Source organism: Antedon bifida, chromosome 9 (assembly GCF_963402885.1).
Source record: "Antedon bifida chromosome 9, ecAntBifi1.1, whole genome shotgun sequence".
Classification (NCBI taxonomy): Eukaryota; Metazoa; Echinodermata; class Crinoidea; order Comatulida; family Antedonidae; genus Antedon; species Antedon bifida.
The window spans coordinates 10039630-10064904 of NC_136234.1; the positions used below are offsets into that span (position 1 = coordinate 10039630).

General features: G+C 31.1%; 1 protein-coding gene across 1 annotated transcript; it reads right to left on the bottom strand.

The window, feature by feature from the left end:
* Window positions 1–5: 5 nt before the first annotated feature.
* On the bottom strand, window positions 6–22396 carry LOC144852498 (paired box protein Pax-1-like). The gene is made up of 5 exons (XM_078710337.1): window positions 22176–22396; window positions 16399–17007; window positions 2200–2351; window positions 1547–1784; window positions 6–1087 (listed from the first exon to the last, which is right to left on the bottom strand). The coding sequence occupies exons 1-5, from the start codon at window positions 22177–22179 to the stop codon at window positions 1014–1016; spliced, it is 1077 nt and encodes a 358-aa protein (XP_078566463.1). The 5' UTR covers window positions 22180–22396; the 3' UTR covers window positions 6–1013.
* Window positions 22397–25275: the final 2879 nt, after the last annotated feature.

Below are 25275 nucleotides of genomic sequence, written 5' to 3' on the forward strand. Positions count from 1 at the left end.
CGAATCTTCTGACTGGCTACTATTGGTGACTCAAGATTTGCGGTGATTATTATGACGATTATTAATTTAAGTAACAATTTATTAACAACTAAGTAACACTTATTTATATAAAATATCCACATAATACATAACAAGTTTATATAGATCACATTTATTACGAAATACCTATAAGGCTTTGATGAAGGTACGATGTTCGCACACCTTCGCAAAAAACATCACCTTCAACGATGGTTGCACTTTCAATATCAGAATCATAAATATAGTCAAATACAGGAAATGCATACTTGTTTCAAAAATTAATTTGCATAATATAGGCCTAATATTAATAATGTTGAAATAAATATATGTGTTAAACAGCTATACTGACCAATGACAAGTGATTGTCAAATCACTAGTTGTGTTACGTCCTTGTTTTGCATTTCTGCAAAGTATTATGCCAGAGTTAAGCTTATGCAGAAACCCTGTCCGATCAACATGTTTATTTAAAAAAAATCGTAATAGATTTTGAATACATCGGTAAAATGCTTGCCGTATTTCCACAGTCATAGTATCTTCTGTATATTGTCTGTTTGCTTTACTTATACTTACTGTACCGTTATTAGCAATGGAATATTATTCACAGAGTGGGTGTTAAACCAACTTTCATAATAGTTATACTGAATAAATATGTTTAAAATAAATAAATACAAGTTTAATGATAATGATGGGCTATTGCTACATTTATTTAGTGTAATTTTGTTTAATTTAGTTAGTTATAACCGTTCATCTAAAGCCGAAACGAAGCAGTGCATATTCACTATATAGTTTAAAATCTGTAGTTAGTAAATACGAATATTTGTAATCGTACAATGATACTTTTTCAATTCAATTCAAAAAGACATTTATTACTTTCTCCTTCACCTTGTCCATAAATTACGAAATGGCATTAACAACCTCCTTTCGATCGATCAATATGAATACCATTCTGTTTACGACGACAATCTGTAAAGTTTGTATTATTGTTTTTTTTTCTATTAAGGCGTGGGTACTAAAGCCATTGTACCATGCGTTTGATGGTTTGATACCTTGGTCATATCAATGCTTCGACCTGCAAACAAAATGAAAATACTGTTTAGAGCTTCTAACATCAACATACTTTAACAATTATTTTACCAATTTTCATGTAAATGCTTTAGAACATGCTACACTGAATGGCGAATAAAAAAATGCTCAAATGTGTGCAGTTATTGTAAAACAGAATAGATATTAATGAGAAATAAAAACGAAACATTTTAATTTTTTGTAAGACAGTTATTTTCATAGTGTACCCATAATTTGTTTTGGTTACAAAAGGTATAACTCTTCAGTAGGCCTACCTTTACTTAATGAATTGTCTTTAGAAATAATAATTTCGTTAACATTTCTCCTATGCCTATTATATAAATATGTAGGAAGTATCATACAGATACATCATTTCGTGCAAGTGCAGTTCTGAGTCCCGATAATCTAAAATGACGGGGTTCTCTCATGAATCCACACCTTGTCGTGTAGTTATTATGTCACTTACCAATGTTACACGGAAAAGAAGAATTACTAGTTGTGATATGTTTGTAGGCCAATGGAGATGGTCTTAATACATTATTATTCTCAATACTACATGATGATTCATTTGAAGACCATATCGCCGGTGTCAAAGTGGTTGGTATTGCTGGGTTAGTATACGGCGGTACATAAGCTGCGCTATGATGATACGCCGGAATCGTCGGTGAAGATACTACAAAATTACCAACTGAACCAGTTTGCTCCTTTGAAATAATAAATTGTAAAATTAGTATATATAACGATTTAATTGTCATCATTTCATTTTTCGTCATAATTAATACCGTATTAATTGCATATATCATCACCGCAGTGCACTTTATGTTGTACGACGTATTTCCTCATATACAATATTTCTAATGAAGACATGATAATGTATATAACAGCTAGTTAAATTGTACGGCCTACAAGAGTTAATTCTTTATACAATAGATTTTGATATTAAAATAAGATGCAGTTTGGTAACAATAATATATAATAGGCTTATATATTTTGTTCCGTCTTCCTTTTATTTACCAAAAATATGTTCCAAACTTAAAAAAATAAAATAATATATCAAAGGAAGGTTTAAAAATAGTCACAAAATTAAATATTTATTGTGTAAAATGATAATAACCATACCTTTATATCCGTTTCGTAGTGACCGACGTTACAATTTATCTGATCCTTAAAATTGTTAGGTTGCCGCCTATAATCAGTTAGGGAGATGGCGTGTGCGTGTGCAGGTATCGTGTTTTCACCAGATGCTGTATATAGACTAGTTGGAAATGAACCTTTAATGAAATCAAATAAAACATTATAATTAATATTACTGACCACTATTCAATTTACAACAGTATTATATCGGTCCTGAAATTGATTGAACCAATACATTTTGATTACAGACCTTCACTTTCAATACACAATATGACCTAGGCAAAACTACAATTCACTATACTGAAAACAGATTTAATAAAGCAATAATCAAAATCAAATATATTTTGTATAATTAAAATGAAAAATAAATCACTTAATTTGGGTATGTATTTATTATAATCGATGTGTTTCAAAATATTATAAATAAATAATAATTATATAATTTGTTAACATTCTTTAATTTTGAACTACAACAAATCTATACATAGGCCGTTTAACGGACAATAAGCATGTATTAAGCATTATGTATTATTTATACTGTATTTATAATTTTATATTTAAATTTGAGTTTTATTAAATATTCGATCATATTCGCTCCTCCCTTTCCTTTTTAAATTTGACAAATTAGCAAATAATAAATTAATTTCGTACAAACGAACGGTACTATACCCTACGCTGCCCTCAATTGTCATTAGGGACTTTACGAAACACGACGGGAAGCCATAGGACGGTGCTCATGAATAATTTATGCATGAGCTTTAACAAAGTGGGCGAAGCTTAGCGTGAAATTCTATCGTCTTAACTTTTTGCGGACGATAAAGTTGCCATTTTCCCGTTTACGGAGAACGACTAGAAATAAATGTCTATATACCCTTAAATATACAGTTTAAATTACACTTAAACGTGGAATATTCAAAACTCTAAATAATATTTGAACTTCTAATTTAATTGTTTAATGAAATAACATTTTTACTGGGTTAAAATGGTTGTGTTAAAAGCGATGTTTGAATGCGAGGCCCCTAGCTAGGAAGGCTAGGCCTATGCTGTATCACCCAGAGCCAAGCGATTTGCGAAATTCACACATTTTAATTATAGCATTGATTTTCCTTTTCCTTGTTCTTTCGGGTAACACTAACTCTTCCTCTTTGGAATACTCAGATAACACTTTAGGATAAATTAACAATTAAATTAACTGTTTATTTGCATCTGAATGTCAAAGAAACTAAATTAAACAAAATTCGATTTGGAAATATTTGAAAACCTAATACAAATATATCAATTGCAATTTATTGCAAATTTACACAATAAACAATTAATTTGAGAAAAATAATCTATATATTTCTTGTTTGTGGTATCAGGGAAGTAAAACTTATCACGGCTTATCACCGTACACGTGGCGGTTGCACAATAGGAAATTGAAGTACAGTAGGCCTACTACCGTGTCATGTAATTTAAAATGTAAATAATGTTAATTGATAATTGACAATAGTTCTGTAAATAGCAAGTCAACATAAAATAATGTTAAAAAGGAAGAAAAGGGGAAAAACATCGTTTAATAGAAAATAAAGTTAAAAAAGGACAATCCATATAAACATAGGCCTATGTTAAATATGAAAGGTAGATACTATTATGTGTGTAGTGATGATATGTTAAAGACGGAAACTATCTGTGTAAGACATACAAAATATGACAATAAAGGTGGCATAAGCTAAAAATGTAAATGAAAGTAAGTTGGCCTATATCCTGAATGAATGTTGTGTAACTTATCATGACAAAAATAATGATAAACCAGGGAGGTAAAATATGTAAAATTATAGACAATAGAACGGCTGCTGGGATATGAATGCAAAGTAAAACAAATAATAATAAGGCCTATTTAATTGCAATTCCATAACCTACGATTAAATTATACTAGTTACCAGAAACATAAATCACATTTTTAAATGATGCATAACAAAAATCTGATGAGCAAACAAACGGTAAAAATAAATAAGTAAACTTCAAATTAGTGGATAAATGAAAACATAATAATTATGAACATGAAGCACACGGTTGCACTCATCCGGTAAATCGCTTGTGAAGTTACACTACTACACCAAAAAAACGCTTGCTATTGGCAATATCAGTAACATACCACAAGATTGTCTTGTAGGCCTATTTATTTACATACGTTCACCTTTCGAGTGGCTAAGAGCAATGCTGTTACCATGTGATCATTTATAACATGTCAGAATTTTGTTAGTTATTCTGTGTGTTGTTTTAATAAGTAGCAATACGGTTAAGGCAGACAAATTGGTAGGCTGTAGGTGCATTGAGGAAACATTACCGGTATTGTTTACATCCCAATCCTCCATTGCAGGATTGGTATATAAAATATTAAACATAATTACAGATTTGTAGCCATTTTGTCTTGTGTATAGAAGCAAATTTAATAATTTGTAATATCGTATGTAAATTCATAGACCAAGTGTACCTTTATCATTGTTTTATCCTAACTCTATTAACAAACAAAAACACGTTTCTATAATAAGAACAAGTACTAGGCCTAATATAAGTACTTTGCATCACGGAACTTCCCTAAGATGCTGAACAAACATCCCTCTATGTTGCTTATAAGCTAACATTTAACATAATAAGAGGCAATACATTTGCTGTGGTATGTTGCCACATTTGTATTTTGAATATCAATAGTTTCTACTAAAGGTTTCTATTGTTTTTGTGAGAACGAAATGCCTAACATAATTACAAACCAATCTTGGAGACTTCTTAAAACTCTGATCATCTGCTTGATATGTAATCTATGATGATTTTCACTAAATGGATAGCTTTTCTTTCTTTCCTCTTTATCTAATATGCTACTGTGACACTTTTAAAAGACCCACTGCAATATGATGGTCAATAATTGGAACAGTTAACTATACACTTTAAATAAACAGAAAATAACTTATACACACGTCGATGTTAGAAAATGAGTACACTACTGTATTTGAGGAACAGTATAGAGTGTATGCGATAAAACAGAAAATACTACAGATAGTTTGAGCAGCACGCCGTGAATATTGAACAATGTATAAACGGCTGATCATTCAATAGACGACTTAATATTAATATACCTAGGCCTATATGAAATCATTTTAACTTAATAATACCGGACATTTTATACGAGTACGTCAATATTCCATTTGCGACCTGATTGTGGCATACAGAAATGGCCGAGAATGATTGAGTGCGGCATTCGGTCTAGAAATTGGTGGATACAGGAGAAATAAAGGTACCCCAACTCGGTCGCGCGGTTAGGATGAGATAGAGTATACACATTTTAGGTTGATTATAATATAGATTAACCGTCAATTTCTTTTGATTTATGTGACAGTAGGTGAAATATGAAAGTATGTGTAAGATAGATGGGAACTTTTGTACCTCATCGAATGTACCCGATAACAGTTTTACGGACTTAAATAGACGTTAATGTGTGTGAGCAAAATAAAAGTTTTGTGGCATTGTTGTAGGTGTAGATAGATGTATAAATCCTTCAAACGTGGTAAAGACAACCACAAACTGACCTCATTTTTGGGTGTTTGAACAAAACAATAAAGATGGATTCAGTTTAGATAGATACATCATTAGCCTATATTTCAAATTTAGCTTAAGTCGAAAGTACAACAAACTAAACTACGTAGGCCTATGCCTTGATAAAGTATAAATCAACCGAAAACAAACCAATCATTAACAATACTACATGACTAGGTCTAAATCACTGAGGCCTATTACAGATTTTGCCTATGATCCTGACATTCAATACCATTATGTCCAGATACAGTACAAAGAATCGAGTGTAATGATTTAATGTGTAAATATCGAGTTTACGAAGACAAAAAGAACAGAATTAATATAGACGAAAATCGATAATAGTGTATGCTATTGAATTACATCTTAGGCTAAGCCAAAGGAATTTTCCAGAGCCCTATCAAAGCAAATTATATTTGTGAACGTTTTTACAAAACTGTGTCATTAATCATGTTCTAAATGAACTAAGAATGGAATGGTTTCGGGTTTTTTTTAGACACGGTTCATTCTGATTAACCATTGTAGGATATAACTTATCTTCTAATCAAAACATTGCACTCGTGACAATCGGAAAATAAACAGCAATTTTGTTTTAAAACGAATTAATCTCCTGAAGCTTATTTGTATATGTCTGGAAGGGACCTATGCTACACTGCCAGAATATGTTTCGTCACCCGGTCACCCACAATGTCGGTCGAATCGACAAGACAAAACTTTATATAGACAAAATTGTACAGGATGCATCTTCCTCTGTCTATTGTTTGATGCTTGTCACTGTCTTCTAAGGATTCACAACATAACATATTGCAGTACTTTATTATGATATTTTTATTATATATAATAATATTTTTTCAATTTATGACCTCATAGTTTTGTGGCGTACTTAATAAAGCATAGTCTACAAAGCATTGGTAACTGCGGCTGTGATTATATAATTGAAACCGTTAAAACCGTTAAAAATATTAAGAAGACGAAAATTAATACTGATAGTCAGCTACCTGAGCATGTACCAGTTTGTATTAAGCTTTATTTTATGAACTGTTCTATTAATACATTACATGAATATTTCTGGTACCAAATAGGCCTAAACTGTTTTTTTTTTGGCTAAAAAGTACAATTAAAAATACGTTAGTCAACCTTGTTGCTTGGAACAATTTAGTTAATAATGTAATGTAAACTTGATACTAAGTAGGGCCTACTTATTGATATCAAACATGTTAGAATAATATAATATAACATCACCAATGTAAAACGGTAGTTCACACAATCATTGGATATTTCGACTTGGTATTCCGAAAGCGATTTTGACATTTTAAAATATATAAAAACGCATCTGACAATGTGTTTATGAAGACAACACTATTCATATATCCGGCAATGCATATTGTTACTTTGCTGTTTATTACTGTATACAGTATATTATACATTATTGAAGAAGAAGTAGGCCTTAGAACTTGTTTCATCTTCCTATACTAACTACATTATAAACTGCTACAATATCAATGTTGAATTTGTATAACTGGAGGCCAAATAATCCATACGTTTAAGCAGGTCATATGCCTAAAAGAGAAATTTCCTAATTTAAATCTTTTTAATTTGTTACTATTATGCACCACATTTTAAATTTTAGACCTTATGGGAAATGCATAGTAAATTGATATTGAGTTTACTGGAGTAATTCGGTGGCGATTTCAGTAAACTTATAGTAGTAAACGTGTAAGAAGTCTGTCTACATTAAAGTTGTTCTTTTATTAAAGGAAATTATAATAGATGTTGAGCCTTCTTGTGTTTATATGTAATGATGAGCTGGGCCGGCAAGTTCCGTTAACTGTTCTAGATTGTCGTTAGGTCATATTGAAGAAAATTATCTGATTCGACCTACAAAACGTGGTTTATACAACACCCATGGTTAAAGCAGAAAATAAGAAAATCGTAAATAGCCCTAAAATTAAAAACATATAGCATTTTCTTGACCAAAGTAATAAAATTTAATTTGTGCGATTTTTTGCAAGCCCATCGTCTTATAATTCACCCGATTCTGGGTACTACGATCTAGGCTTAAACTCTTACCTATATTATAGGAAGTTATGTAATAAAGTATCAATGTATCGCATAGTACCATTACATTTTTAAAGTTAGTTATTCAGTTTAAAAAAGAATAATTTCCATTTAATTATGTATTGTAAACAAAAATAGCTATTAGGTTGATACTGCAAGCAGCATACCGTGTGTGACTTGGCGGTGCATTGTTTTTCACTATTACTGAAAAACAATAGAAAATGGAACACAGCTGAGTGCAATCTATACTGGAATTTGTCATTTACACACGATTTGATTGAATTTTCAATGCCGACAATGTAGTAAATTTAAAACAATCATTTGATGACAATAACATTTTCCGTAAATTTGATATCCTTATTTTCATGAACGTATTAAACAAAAAACTGGAATAATATTGTACGGTAATTACAGGCCTTATTCTTGCATTAGGAGAAAAGACCATTATAAATAAGCTCGGGATACAAGAAAGACAAAAAAGACTCTCCTAAAAATACAAACTCTATTTTAATAGATAAAAAAAAAATTCAATTCAAAAACAAAAAGTAGGCCGTACTAAAAAAAATCACAATATGTATGAACCAAATTAAGAGTCTATGTTCATAATGCTACATTTTTAGTCAATTTGTAAACATACAGTAGGCTATACGATGAAAAAAGTTGTCATGTCGTTTAAAATTTAACCAAATTTTGTCCATGTAATATATATGTTTTTATTCTAAATTGGTCAACAGAACATGTGAATTCAATTTATATATACACAATCAAGATGGGAACAAGAAATAGAAAAGTAATAATTTCGATCTTTATACCTGATGATCTCTTAACTTACGTAATACTACCATGTACATTTATTTTGTTTGCAACACAAGCAGCACAGAGTGCAGTACGATGACTGGTGTATTGTAAAAAAAATATCAATCACACATTTTAAAAATGTGTAAGGTTTTTGTGATTTGTTATTGCAAATAAAACAATATCGTAATAACTTGTAGGCCTAATTAAAACAGTTAATTGTTTCCATTTCTCAGCCTATCCACAATTGTTGGTTATATGCGGTTCAATGTCACATGGGAGCGCAAGACCACCACCATCACAGTCCAGCCTAGGGCTTTGTATAGAACCAATTTCCCAAATGAACCTTAAAATTAAATTTGCCTGGTGTATGCATTTCTTTCGGCTGTTGAATGATATCGAAATGATCGTAAATCAAAGCCTTGTAACCTTCCGAGATTGTTTTAATCGTAATGTAGCTCATGTCGGCTGTTGAACTCACAAAGTCCGACAATCGCACTCCATCCAATCGTTTTAAATAGGTAAATGGGTTACAGCTTTCTCAATTATTATTTCAATTTATATTTCGCGAAAAAAATCTGTCTAATAATATTTATTGACTTTGTTATTGTTTATTGTTTCTCGAATTATGACTTATTATAATTATTTTGAGGATGGTTGCATGAAGCCACGAGTCATGTTTCTAAAATGTTGATGAGCTGCTGGAACAAACATATGACATTGTTAAGTTGCCCTACTGGCTAATATAACTAATAAAGGTTATACTTACTTGTAGCTTCTCCAAGTCATCAATTTTCATGATTTGCATTTGCAAATTCACCGTAATATCATTCATAACTTTTAAAAAAGATTTCCAATTGATGCATGCGCATATTTGTAATTTAATCTTTGTTAAATGACATAACGTATTACATTGTATTCGTTTAATAATCTATTTATGATTTAAGGCAATGGCGACCAGCTTTAACGGGTGGGATTTGTATTATGTATAAAACATCTATAAATCTTAAACGAATTGGTTTTTAAATTGCAAACAGTCAGTGCTCGAGTTACAATGTGAAATGATATCTTACAACATGAATAACAAATTAAAAAAGAGTTTATGAGATACACTGATGACTATTAGCAGTTGTAGGACCTCTCGTCTGCTTAGACGCAGTAAACATTTCGCGTAATTCATATTTCCTCGTTCACAAATATAAAATAACAAAATTCCAACGTTCCCGCCGAGCCCTCGCACGTCAAGTAAACAGCCAGATCAGCTGTCAAAGGAACTTTTTGTGGGAGGTTTCTGTCGTTATTTAAATAATCATGATTTAAAGTTCCCTTATGAATATCCAGAATAGTACTTCTAACTTTGCAGTTTCAGCACATCGTCCCACTTAACGAATATTAGTTTCATTTTCTAAAATAAAAAATTGTGCCATCCTTCATCAGAGCAGCATTATTTATTATTACTATTTTTTGTAATGTGATCGTGATAATAATCGATAAAAACACCATTCTAATAAAGTATATCGATTGTTAGTGAAAAGGTTAATCTGGATCTCTGAGCTGTATGGTATTAAGCAAATTGAGGATTCCTAAATAACGATACATAATATCTAACATTGATTTCAGAATTGTGTCCGTATGTCTATGAATATAGAATCCGAGCGGCCTAATCAATGTGATATTACCTTTGCGATTGCTCGACCATTAGGTCTAGAAAAAACCTTGAATCATTACTCTTATTAAATGGTGTGGTGGTGCACCAAATTAAATATTTCTAGCGTTGCACGAAGGCGTAATAGGCATTAAATATCACGGATATTAAATGATTTTGCGATAATTTGGAACTTTTAATTCTTTTGTATTTCTATTAAAAGAAAAACAAACAATGGTTGGACATCAGTAGATGCTATAAAATAAATTCATTTCAGCATTAATATCGCTTTCGTTGAAAAAATACTACTTTTGACAGTTCCTAAACACAGATTGAGATATGAAAACGAATCACGAATATCTTATATATTTAGGAACCGATAATTAAAAGTTTATTTTTATTTTTTGTTGAGATTATACATTTTGTTTGTTGATCTTTAAAACATTAATACTAAATAGTTGTTTGAAGGGTAGACTTGACCCGAGTCTGTAGTAATTCGGCGTTTCGATTTTATTTGAAAACTGTATTTTCGAGCTCCAGTATCCATGCCAAAATAGCTATCTTTTTACAAATATTAAGTCCAAACATAGTATAAAACCTTAATGACTAAGAAGTGGGTGGAAGATTATAAAGTCTTAAACGCTTAAAAGGGAAATGAAAGAGAACAGGTCGGGCTCGTGGAGGTCCTTAATTCAGTACAACACAATTTTGTTTGTATGTAAATGGAAAAAGGCATTAACATTAAAATACTAGTTTTGAGATATTGAGCAGGAATCGTGTTTTTCGAAGGAATTTTATAGTGCTTTTTGAAATTAAAAAAATGGTTCATTAAGTCCTTGACTTCACTTGATACAGTTTAACTCTCATCTCATTATAAATGAATTATGCTATTATAACTAGATGAGTTAATTTAAACCATAACTTAGTTTTAGTTTTATTTAATCTACATAACAATTGGATTTACTTTAAAGGGTACATAGATGCCCAATATTAATATGGGAAGACAAGAATCAAAGATAAGAAGAATATCAAAAACACTGTATGTTTGGATCACAATTGTTGTGAAGATTGTTTATTTATATAAGTACAGCATCCTTTTAACGTTTTATTTATGTTTGTTTTGCACTTTATACTTTCCATTACACTATTTTGCGGTCAATGAATCGCTTCAATCGTCAAATTTCATGTGATCGTTAAATTACCAAGATATGAAGCATTTAAGTTATAATTAATCAATTATTATTATTTGCTTCTAGCATTTCCTTGTTCGTTCAATTATAATGAATAGTGTGTGTTACAGAATCAATATTGACCACGTGCAACCATGTAAATTACATGCATTGCCTGAAATTGAGAATTATAAGTCAATAATTCTAAGTGACTGATTTCGTTCAACAAAGCCATTTACGGATTGATTCTATAACAGCGAAGTCATGGGTTTAAAGATCCTCATCCTATATATGATATTATATTACTTACGTCTTGTATAAAGTTTTAATCGAGATAGGTCTTGTAACATTTTCGAAGTCATGGGTTTAAAGATCCTCATCCTACATATGATATTATACTTACGTCTTGTCTAAAGTTTTAATCGAGATAGGTCTTGTAACATTTTCAAAAGTGGATATTGGCTATATACACCTGATTTTTTCAATCAATTTTGTGTTTTTCTCAAATTGAGTTCCACAACACAAATCACATCTTACAAGGCGTCGCTAAACCTAAGTTGAATTGAAACAATCTTATAAAGCTGATATTTTCTAAAACGGACATAAAATATCAGGTTAAATATGGAACTCTTTTGAAAATACTATTTAAACTCTACACACTGTTTGTTTTAAAATTTTAAATCTACATTCCTAAAGAAAATTGTTTCGGCCATTGCATATAGCCTTATCCTCTTGATATTGCAATATTAATTAATGATTACTGTAGTGCGTATAGTTTCTGTTAATTGCTATAACTTTTAAAACCACGTGTACCTTCCCTTGGTAGATTGAAGATCATTTGATTTCTGAAATTGGTATTACTTTCATTATCTTAACCACGCCAAACTTTACTTTATTTTACTGTACAAAACTTATATTGGACACCATCCATATACTATCTTATTGACTGTGTAATTTTGCATATAAGCATCAATGTGATTGCATTTGTGCGGCATTACTCGAAACAAACAATATAAAACAATATTGCAAATATAACTTTCTAAATCAAATAGGCATAGGAATTATCTGATATTAAAAGTTATATATTTTTAACAAGGCCATATACATGGCTGCAGTCGCGTGCGCAAATTTGAGTTAGTGTTTACCGACCGACCAACCGACCGACATAGTGAGCTGTAGAGTCGGACTATGTGTTGGTATAGCCTTTCTAGAATGTTAATACAATGTTTCTAACGAGTGACGACCTACGATGGGCTAGAATTATGGTTAGATGTTAAATCATTATATATACAAAAGTTTAATTTTAAGTTTAAACATTTTTTTGAGAAATGTTTATAAACTACAATATTACATTTTACGTAAAAGAGCAAAATATGCAAAAATAAATATTATTACCTATTGATTGTAAGACAATATAAATCAATTTGTTTAATATACAACCATAACAATTATTTTATCAATTCACAATTTTACTTGTATGTGTCCAATTATCGTGTATTTTGATATTGTATACTGAGGCCCTGATGAATTTGATTGACCAATTACACATTTTCAAAGGAAAGCGATCAACGTGTTTGATTTAAAGTAGTATGAATTCCTAAAAAAACCCATTTTATATTAATGTGGTAATTAGGAAAGAAATAATGTTATTTATGAATTTTAATGACGCTTTCTATCAGCAAAATAATATTGCGATAAAAATAAAGGAATATATTATATCTATCAATGGGTAGCTGACAGGTCAAATTGTAGGGGGTATATGAGATGAATGATCATGTCAGCTACATGACAGTCCACTTGTCAAAGTACAATGTTTGATTTATTTTGAATGTATTAACTGTTATTTAAAAAAAGCAGTATATGGAATGGTTTAATAATATCAAACATATTGCTATAAATAAAAAATGTATCTGTAATTCATAGATGGATGATCTGCTCTAATAAAGAAATGGTAAACAATGTAATGCAGCCATCTGTACGGGGTTGATTTGTGAAATTGTGAACTTAATTACACTTTCGTTTTCTACGGAAAAAACAACAAAACAGCACAATTACTGAATATTCAACCTTAATGTGCTTTATTTACTCAAATTAAGTATGTTATAATTACTTTATAGGTATATTTGCCTAGGAGTCTAGTCTTAGCCACTACCGTTGATCATAATGACTTTCAAGTTTGTGTTTACTACACTTAAAAACGATTCCGTTCAAACTTCAAAGGTCAATAAACTTCGTTTAGACAACACATTAATAACGGTAAGCCTTTATCGGTACAAAATCTGATCTGCCAAATAAGTTTCTAATTATTATAGTGGTAAAAAAGGACAAAACAAAGTTGTAAGATTTTCATGCAAACAAAATAATTTACTGTCATCTGGCAAGAAACCCATCGTTGATTTGTGGTCACAACACAAAATGGCGGTACTACTTATTATAATTGTTTACACTGTGGTTGTATAATATACTTATATCATCTCATGACATTATGGTATTTCGTCTTCTTTTCTGATTGTGTTATTCATTTATTTTAGTATAAAAAAATATCAATAATAAAAAGCAGCATAAACAAAAAAAATCTATGGGCTGCACACAGCGAAAATTTAAATACACCAATAACAAATAATAAAATAAATAACATTAAAAAAAGGAAATTTCAAAATTCGTATACAAAATCCCAATTAAAATTCATACACTTGTGAGTACCATAAACAAACAGGCACCATACATTAATCATAATAGGCTATCTGTTTTAGAACTTGAACCACAGGACGATAACGATGGTCGATAAATACATAAATAAATAAAGCATTTTTCTTACATAAAACAAACAAATCTAAAAAGTATTCATCATATAACTATGGATTACCATCTATGTTGTCTTTGAAAACAATTATATTTTCACACGTTCAATCAAATCGTCATGATTAGTAAGAGCAATGATATCGTGATCATGACGTCATTTGATTGGATTAAAAAAAATAATACTTGAATCAGCATTTATGGTTATCTTATAGTTTTAGAGTGGAAACTTTTCGAATTTATTATGTTTTATGTAAGAAAATTGTATGTTTTTCCATTCGTCGATCGTTATCGTCCTATGTCTCGCAGCTTTTTAAGACATTGAAAAAACTTTGTAAATTAAAATTTTTATCGCGAAGTTAAATTAAAGGAGATGTTTACCAGATTAGATATTCAATCACAATGGTTATAAAAATTACCAGGAAAGTGGTTGTTATCTTCTTCGTAAAAAATGTCTAATCTAATTAAAATCACTTACGCACTGTTATTCATATTAAGCTACTTTATGTTTAATCATAGCATACCTAGTATGCCTAATAGTGGTCAAATTCATGATGGACTACTCTCCAGTCATATTGATTAGTTATAATTGTATCAGATTGTTGTGAGGTCACCTTTTAATAATTTAATTATAATTACTATAATACTACACCGAGATGATGATAATAACTGACGATGTTGATGCTTTTTGATATCAAAAAAATATGAATGATATGAAAATAAATATTTAGGCCTATTTGTCAATTTAAAAACCTATTTGAATATGATACATTCGTAGGCCTCATCAGATAGGAGCGGGTGCGAGCCAAACAAGTTTTCGAATATTTTGTTACTCATCCAAATTCAATCCTCTTTAAAATTGTGTAACGGTTCCGAACTGTCGTTGTCCGTGTTATATCTGATCGGTTATGTATGTTAGATGTTGTTAAGCCATGTTTCAATCCAATATTTAACAAACGCTCGGAACTGTTTATTTCCTTCTGTTTCACCGCAAACCAACATATTTTACAGCTACTAATTATCAACAAACCGCTATCGTATTTTTTTAAAATGGTTAACGGTTCTGGTTAGAATACAAGTGTGGGCCCGTAACAAGCCGATATAACACAAGTGGTATCATTATGTCTAGCGACAATAAACAGTAGTGCAGTATCGCATCTTCCGACAGCAACCCCCAGAAACCTTGTTACCATACCAGTATGGGCCTGTTGTATACCGCTCGTTTATGTATCCGAGGCTGAAATGTAACCTACGAGAAATTTGTCATGTTTCCAGAAATGTTTAAGCTCCGTTTGTTTACCCATTCTACTACAGTACAATGAAGATGATTTACTGAAGTCATGGCCCAAATATTGGGAGCACAACATTTTACGGCAATCAAGTGCATTTAGAGCTAAGTTCATTATCTTATTTGATAAGTGGTTATCCACTTACAGTGCTGTCCAATTACCTGCTGATAGATTGAATTACGTAAAAAACGTCTTCATTTGTCATCTTGATAAACACTTTAAATTGATATTAAGTTGTACAGATGTCACAATGATTTGATTACATTGCACAATTGTATGTTAAAGGAATACCGGTATTTCTTTTTAAATACATAACAATACAAACATAATCTAAATCGTTATATGGAGTCAAGATGAAAACTGGGCCCTATTATTTTCATACAATATTATATCATAACATAAAAAGTACTCTGGCATATTTTAAACTTTCAGTCAAACAAATGTGTCTTTACTCGTGTACTTATACGTACTTTTCAAGCATGAAACTACAAGATGATATGGCTAATTATAACAATCAAGTTTCTATAGTTTACGGTAATCCGACTTTCTTATATTATTTTATATTTATATTATATTTTTTATTTATATTTTATTTTATCAGTTAGTGAAATCCCGACCACTTATTATAAAACGGTCAAGACAGAACAATTGTTACTTGTATTTAAAAAAAAATTCTTAGGTCGCTCCCCAATGTAAGATTGTATTTAGTGTATAGGTACGGGACACTAGCTCCACAATACAAGTGTAATCAGATTTGTAATGAATATACAATTATACATTCATATTTGATCATTATATAATGTAGCTGTAAATTGTGTGCACTAAGCACAAGTTTACCTATAGTAAAAATGATTTCACTTACCTGTAGGGTGATCGGCTGTTGATGTGCTATGTCGAAATGCTAGAATGTCATTAACTGTATGAGACGGAGGCCAGTGCCGGAGTGGTGTACAGGGACTTGATGTTGAAACATGCTTAGAATTAGAAGGTGCTGGACATGGGTATGGATACAGTGGGTTATAAATAGAGCGATGGTGTTCTTTACAGTCAAAACTACTCTGATAATGAGTACTATTCTGTCCAATTTTGTTTCTTAATATTCGACTAATCGAACTGACTGATGGTACATTGTATTTATCACATACACCGTCTGCTAATAATTTGTCCCGAATCTCCCAAGCAAATATACCCGGGTCTTTGTGTTTATATTCTCGTATGTGTTTAACAACTTTCGGTGTTGTGACTCTTGGTTTACTGCCTCCGATTGCACCAGGAAGAATTGAACCAGTTTCGTTGTATCGAGCCAATATCTTGCTAACACAACCATGAGATACCCTGAGTTGACGACTGATGTCACACGGTCGGATTCCAAGTTGGGCTAGCTCCACAATTCGAAGACGAATAGCATTTGGTAATGGACGTCCGTTAACAAATACACCACCTAGCTGATTTACTTCACCAAATGTTTGTTCTGTGGAAAATACACCATAAAATGCCATTTTAACTTAGTTGTAATGTTATTTAAAAATTGAAATAAAACAAAAATTCGTCAGGCAGTGTATCATCACTCATGTGAAAACCCCACAGTCTATTTTGATTCCAACGATGTCTTTATTACTTCATTCTCACATGAATAACTAAGTGCAACAAGTCTTGGCCATAAGTTGGAATGTGAATTTATACTTGTCAATGGTACAAGGGTTAATGCACGGCTGGTTGCTTGTTGTCAGTGTCCATAATTACGTTACAATAGCTTGCGGGAAAGCTCAATCTACAATCCATTTTTCTACCATTAAGGATCAAACTTGACACCAAAATGTGTTTGATTTTTGTTGGTACCGTTTCCGATTGCAAGCATAATTTATTTGCGTCAGCCATCGATCGTCGGTTCGATGCTGAGAAACTCTATCCAACAAATTGTCTGGACTATTGAATGTAGTTTTCAGTTTTAACTAAGCGAGAAAGTCTTTAATTGTCATGTATCAAAGTCAAATAAAAACGAGCTTACTTAAGTACTCTTAGACGGATACTTTTCTACCAATCTCAGTGTTGAAACCTACTGTAAACGGAGCGTAACAGCGTGCTCTTTAGCGTTCCATTTATAGCATTTGGAGTGAAATCTTCAAGTCCATTACAACACTCATCTGACCAATGATCATTTTCAAAAGCAATTAATATCGTTTAATCATGAAAGTGATACATTCTAAGCACTAGTAGGCCTACTATTTTTTATTAGGCCTACAATGTCTATTATTAGGCCTACTTATGACGATTTAACAATTTATATACATTTAAAAGGAATGTATAACTACATTCATACTATAGATTCAGATATTATTGTCACAGTAACTTATAATAGTATTAATTTAAATACAACTAGACCTAAAATTTGGGAGGAAAAAATTAATCTTCACTATTATATATTTTTTTCCATAACATTATATTATTTTATCCATTCCTAAATTATGATATTCTAAGCGAGTATGACCGGCTTGGTAGTAAGTTTTTTTTATACTTTTTTGTAAGTTTGTTCGTGAATAACAAGGCCATATACATGGCTGCAGTCGCATGCTCAAGTTAGTGTTTACCGACCAACCGACCGACCAACCGACCGACATAGTGAGCTGTAGAGTAGCGTTGCACGCGACTAAAAAACATACATTAGACCATATAACAACAATTATTTGCTTATCATCCCCTCCCTACCGATGGGTAAATTTCTTTCTTTTTGTAATAAGAATACAAGTAATAGAATATAGTTGGTTAATGATTTGTTTCTATCGTGTACAATCCGGGCTATGCCAATACATTTTCCTTAGAAAAAAAAAAGGGAGGGGGACAATTTGAGGGAATGGGATTATAAACAAAAATGTGTTATGCATTTCACTTGCATGTTTATGTCATTTTTGTGTTTTGTTTTGTTGTGGTACAGTAATGCTAGAAAAATCTGCATCTACAACTTCGTATGCGATAATCATGTCTCTTTTATTACTACTATTCGATTACCAATACTATTCTATTTTTCTATTTTCATGTATTGTATGTATGTTTATATGGGGTTTTGCCGACTCAATTTAATTGTATCATTCAATCACAATAGATTTGTATATCATCATTATTTAGTACCGATATGTTTTCTATATCAAATATAGTATTTTTATTAGATATAAGATACTAAGAGTAATGAAGCTGTAGGATTAATACATAAAAATAGATAGACCTTTCAGTGCATAACGAGATTTGATATTATACTTCAATTTCAATTTATTTCCACAATATAACAACGAACTATAAAATTTAATAGAAAATAAACGTAAATTTAAACGGTCGATATTAGCTAATCAACGTTTTTCTGAAGAGGGGGTAAATCAGCCTTTATCGAATGCAACTCTATAATATGATTTAAAAAGATTTATGGGTTTATATTACACGTGGTTTGATTGGTGACGTAATGAAAGCAATTATATAGAATCGTCACTGTAGTTCATTCACCAAGTTACTAAAAATTGTTGAATTACAAGAATTGTTTGTGTCTGTTATAATAAAACTTTGCTATGTAGAAAATGGAATCAAATAGACAGCAGGAAAACCAAACCGATTTGTATATCCGCCATTTCCCTTGCTGTTTCCACAGGCTAAACTGTGAGATTTAAAAAACTAGGGCTATTTAGAATCAACATACGCGCTTTTAAACATAGACTGAGCAAATTGATAGTGATGATACAACGCTGATAAAACTCATCACGTGACGCGTTAATTTAAACGCTAAAGTTGGTTCCCATAATGACGCAACGCAAGGACGTAAGCGCCACGCTATAGCTTGGTTCCCACTAGAACGTAACGCAAGGACGTAAACGCAACGCAAGCGTTTTAACCAATGACAAGCGAAGTTATAGACAGTTATCAATCACAAGCGAATAAGCCATCGCTTGTGATTGGTCAATTCACTTGCGTTGCGTTACGTCCTTGTGTTGCGTCGCTAGTGGGAACCACGCTTATCGCTTGTTATTGGTAAATTATTTACGTCATTGCGTTGCGTCCCATAGTGGGAATATCACACTTTTTTTTCCGTTTCACGCTGCTGTGTTAGATAATGGAAAATCATATAGGCCAATATATAATTGAACGGCGCCGTGAATGTAGCTTTAATGGGTACAACATTTTTTTTTAAAAATCCCCTTTAAAGGTTTTTATTATATATAAATTATAAAATACAATTATTTTGTAATATTCTGGGTACAAAAATCATCAAATCAACACATTTCATTCATTGATAGCTAGCTAATTATATTACATAATATTTTTTCAAGTTTATCACTTTCAACAACATTATTATCATTACCATTTTATTACTGATTAATACAATGTTATTTGTATGTGCGTATGTGTAAAATAAGACATTTTTTAATTAGAAGAAAAAAATGATCATAAATATACTCTAAGTAATAGTTTTATTAAATTTATGTAAAAAAGATGTTTAAATAAATCAAATAATGTATGTACATATGTTTTTATACTTATATTACTGTTATGTATACATTTTTGGAGAAATAAAAGTGGGAAAAATAACAAAAATACCCAAAAATATATATAAATGGATATTTAACTTAAAAGAGATTTTTAATGAAGAGATAATTCAATTATTTCAATTGGTGTTTATTAATCATTGACGATTGAATGTTGCTATAGGAAAATGATGAGACATACTTTAACTCTGAAAAGCATTTGTTCGTAAATTAGTGTAGCATTTTAAAAGTTTCTTTTAGACCCGATTAGGTAAGATAGGATTTCTCTGACTAGACTGAATGCATTCTGTATTAACTAGCTTCTACACAAATAAATTGTTATTATTCGACATATAATTATTCTCATAATAATATTATTGTTCATTTAATTGATTTGTTATTAGTTATTTTATAGTTTCTGTTGAGTTGCCATTATTTTTAATGGGACTAAATAACTATTTTGTTTATATTAGTTATTTCAGTATTGTTTCATGTTATCGTAATTATATCAGTTTATAGACTTCTGTCTGATGCAAGACAATGGCGTGTTATGTCTCCCCTGTACAGTGATGTTAGAATACAACAATCTTTGTTGCCGGTGTTGATTCTTTTATCAGCTCTAGTAGGCGTTTCAATAAATTGACAATAAAACGAACATATTGATGATGCTGAAGTAACATATCGTAAGTCACTTTTTAAACATCATTAATGAAAAATTGATAAAGGCAGACCCCACTATAGCTTAGTTGATGCAATGATATTGTGCCACACTTTTCTGATTTCAATTGTATCTATAACGAATTTTGGCCGTGGAAAATGTACAGCATACAAATATTAAAGAAGATTATTGAAGAAGATATTATTTCAATACCCATGTGGTAAATTTATACACGGGTGCTTCATTGCCTTCATAAAATAAATATGTATAATAGTTGTATACGGTTAATGGACAGCAAACCAGCTCAATCGCCACATACTACAAACAATTAATTAACTTATATAAGGCCTATTTTATTTTCATTCTATTTGAGATCGTAACCAAATTATTGTCCTCAACCTTTTAGTGCCATAAAGTAAGTGTGCTTATATTCATTCATTTCGACACCACTTGGTATAACATTACATTCAGTTATTACTCCAAAATATGAATAATAATATTCAGTCACCTCTAATTAGCTAAACCAAAACTAAATGATGTGCACGCACACGCGGGAACACATCATCAGATAATCTATTCTGATAACTTCCGTTACCCATCTCAAATCCGTACCTCAGCATATAAAACTCATAATTATATTTCATAATGTCCTAAACAATAATCAAATTAGTGTTACAGTTACTTATTTCAAATTTGTCCTGTAGATTTTACTTGTACCTAATGTTACTGGCAGGTCTGAAAATGTATAAAAGTAGGTCGAGGCTAAACCTTCAAGCATATGATGAAAGACTGTAAATATTGAAGCTGTCTGATAGTGGTATTGTCAATTTTAATTCAGTAATTACATTTTACTAAATTAATTACAGGTAGCACAAACTAAAACCACGGATTCCCATCGAACTTCCGATGTTATTTTGAAATAGATGTCTACTATGTGAAGTTGGAATTCTGCTTATTATAATGTAACCTAGTTTAAAAGTGTCCTATTAAAAAAAATAACATTATTATTGTGTACTACAAGTTTATTTTCAAATCATATATAATATAATTATAATAAAACAGTTACGAAGTCTTGTAGGTCTCAATATTAACACAACAGCATTTGTACATTTATAAATATTTAATAAATGCTCGTTTAGTGCAATCAATGTATTACCAATATCATAATTATAATAGTATATGCATTCTATAGCATAATATTATTGGTTGTTGTTCTACTATACTTTAATGTAACTTATAGCTAAGCTTTCGAAGAACCTATTAGAATAAAAAAACATGTACACATAACTACGAAGAGTGTATACATAAAAACTTTGCACATCTTGTAACTGACAATTTGATAATAATAATAATAATAAATAACGACTAACATAAATCATTTACTACCAAATTGTCTTACTTACCGGTAATGGACTAAAACAAAATGCTTATAAATAAGTATGTTACTATATATAGTGAAACTGTAAAAAATCTTACCCATGGCACTACAATATAATTCGCTTGTCCAAACAGTAACGAAACTAGATTAGATCTGTACCTATTTCTTTCTCCTGTGCAGTGTGGGAGATGAAAAGGTCAGAAAAAAGCACACAAAATGAACAAAAGAGACTTGCAGAATACGACGATGGTGAAGGATTAATGAAGGCTGATGTAAGTGCGTCCAGACCCAAGTAAGCGATGACATAAAGTGTGTTAAACTTAAACCTCTCAATGTAGCCCTGGTGTACTTTAGCAACGCGGATCCAAACTAATCCTGGCCCACGATTGGTCAATGCTTTACCGCTAGGAAGTCTCTCGACCCTTTTTTCGTTAAAATATCTTGTTTTGGAAAACAATTCGGACTTTTATACATATAAATCTAATAATATCGTTTGTTAGAATCCCATTGTTTTTTGAACACCGTGTTTATATTATTGTTAATAAATATATTAGGCATATTAGCTTAACCATTGCAAGAAATTATTTTATATTCCTAAGTATAAAGGTGTGTTGGTGGGTGTGAGTGTGTTGAAGAGGAGGTGGGAGAGGGGAGTAGCGGGGCTGATTTTGACAATTCAATTCAATTTGTAAACTAGGCTTAACTATATTGCATATAATTCTAATGCATTATGGAAACAAATGATTAATTATTGTTAGGTGATTCCGTTAAAGAAGTGGTAAGCCTATCGGTGCATTGTAGAGAAACCTAGCTCTGCTACTTTTTTCTGGCTGTTTTACATTATCGTTTGATTTAGCTTTTTGCTTATTTTATTTTTATTATTAATTTTATCTTCTGGAAAGTTTTTTTTTTACAGATGCAGATAATTGTAGTAGCAACTACGAAATAATTCACTATTAAGTTCACTATTGTTTCCCCAATTTCCCATCCGCCAACGAACTTGTCACACAACAAAAGGCAAACCATGGATATTATGCTTATCATTATCCGTATCTATAACTGTTCATTGTGATTTGATAAACCCAGGTCGGTTTATGAAATCCATGGGCTATTGCCGTACTGGCTAATTAATGTATACATGGTTTGTGATGTTTATGGAGTTCAAATCAAAATATCTTATGTATATGTACCCTACATGTTCTGGCTTTGTACGACGGCAAGATCATACTTTTTTATGTTGGTTTATATTTGGCCATTCTGTGTTTCCCAAGAAACTTTCTTTCCTTAATACGTTTATAAACATGAAATAATTATGGCTTTATTAGCCACTTATTTAGATATTCAATTTAAATTATTATTTATTTATATATTTAAATACAAAATATATATTTGCACCCTGACTACTATAAGCTGCTACAATCCCAATCGTTCAATCCGACAGAGATGACATATGTAAAAATAATATACTCGATTCTCAGGGCTGTATCTCTACATACTACAGTTGGAATCATTTGTTAATACAGCATCTCCTTTGTATCACATGTGGTGCCTGTATCATATGAGGTTAGGATATCTAATATATATGATACTATTAATGATGTATTACCAAACGTTTATGATATACTAAAGAAATGAAATACAGTGCCGATAATATATCCACTCACACCACATAAGGGGCCTAACTTAACAGACACTCACACCGCATAAGGGGCCTAACTTAACAGACACTCACACCACATAAGGGGCCTAACTTAACAGACACTCACACCACATAAGGGCCTAACTTAACAGACACTCACACCACATAAGGGCCTAACTTAACAGACACTCACACCACATAAGGGGCCTAACTTAACAGACACTCACACCACATAAGGGGCCTAACTTAACAGACACTCACACCACATAAGGGCCTAACTTAACAGACATTCTAAAAACAAAGTGTATTGTATAATTGTTTATCTTCAATATTGTGTGGGTTAATATCAATAATATCTATATATAGCATTACAATATTTATATACATTCATATTAAAGTTTTAAAATTTAATACGTTGCCAAACAAGAATCCCATGTGTGATGACACACTCATATCAAGCTATATACTATTTGTTCATGATTTTATTTCTCATAATTGTAAAGTTGACGATGCTGGAACATTTTTAAAAATATTTATATGAAAGTATTTTTTTATAATTACATTGTTTTTTTCATGTCTTTCAACATTCTCTAAAAACTTTATTTCACATTTTCAAATAATATAGACATAATTCACATAGGATCGGTAGACCTACACATTTCAATTCTTTTTTTCCAATCAATCCTTCAAATATTAACATTATGTATATTGCTTACACAAAAGATGAATAAAAAAATAATAAGGAAACAGCTACCCAAAAATGGATTGAAAAGTGATTTGTTTATTTCTCAAAGTATGACTGATTTTATTGTAACATGATCAGTTAACGTTTAGAAATCAATAAAATGATGATTGGAGATGATTTGGTCTTTATTTAGAATTGCAATTGCTTGTATTAATCATCTCTAATCATGCTGTTTGGAAACCAATTTCAGCCTTCGTCTCCATTTAGCGATCAAACATCAAAACGGTTTAACCCCAAAATATTCTGGAACCTATTTAATTAGTATAGTCGGTAACGTATCCATACTCACACAAACACCAAAGGCACAGTACTTTATGAATCATGATGTAGGTATTTAAATTATATTTAAAAAATGATCAGTGAAGTTATGTTACAAACGGTATACACAAACCCTCCAAACAAAACTAATGACATTTTATGATGTGTTGAATAAATTAATGTATGCCTTTATCACATTGATAAGTTACATTTAACCATGATGGATACATATTTGATATATTTACTTTTAAAAAACATTTGCAACTTGTATCAAGTTTTATAATGTACGGTATAGACAAATAACACATTACCGGCAACTAATTAAAAATGTTACCGGTATAGTAAATCATGGTATAACGTATATGTAAACCGTTACATTCCTATAATTTAAAATAATAAAACTTGCCGTATGATTTTGCATTTAGAATGGTGTGTTAAGCTGTCGATTGATCCACAACGTCCTACTTTGAAGGCCGTACACATGTAGGACGGGTGAAATTGTCATGTAAACCCTTTGTGGTACAATGCAACGCTGTGTTTATTACAAGTGCAAATT

Coding starts and splice junctions, on each gene's coding strand:
- LOC144852498 (XM_078710337.1), bottom strand. Junction 2,352..16,398: donor AACAGCCGATCACCCTACAG/GTAAGTGAAATC, acceptor ATTTCATTAAAG/GTTCATTTCCAACTAGTCTA. Junction 1,785..2,199: donor ACTACGAAACGGATATAAAG/GTATGGTTATTA, acceptor ATTATTTCAAAG/GAGCAAACTGGTTCAGTTGG.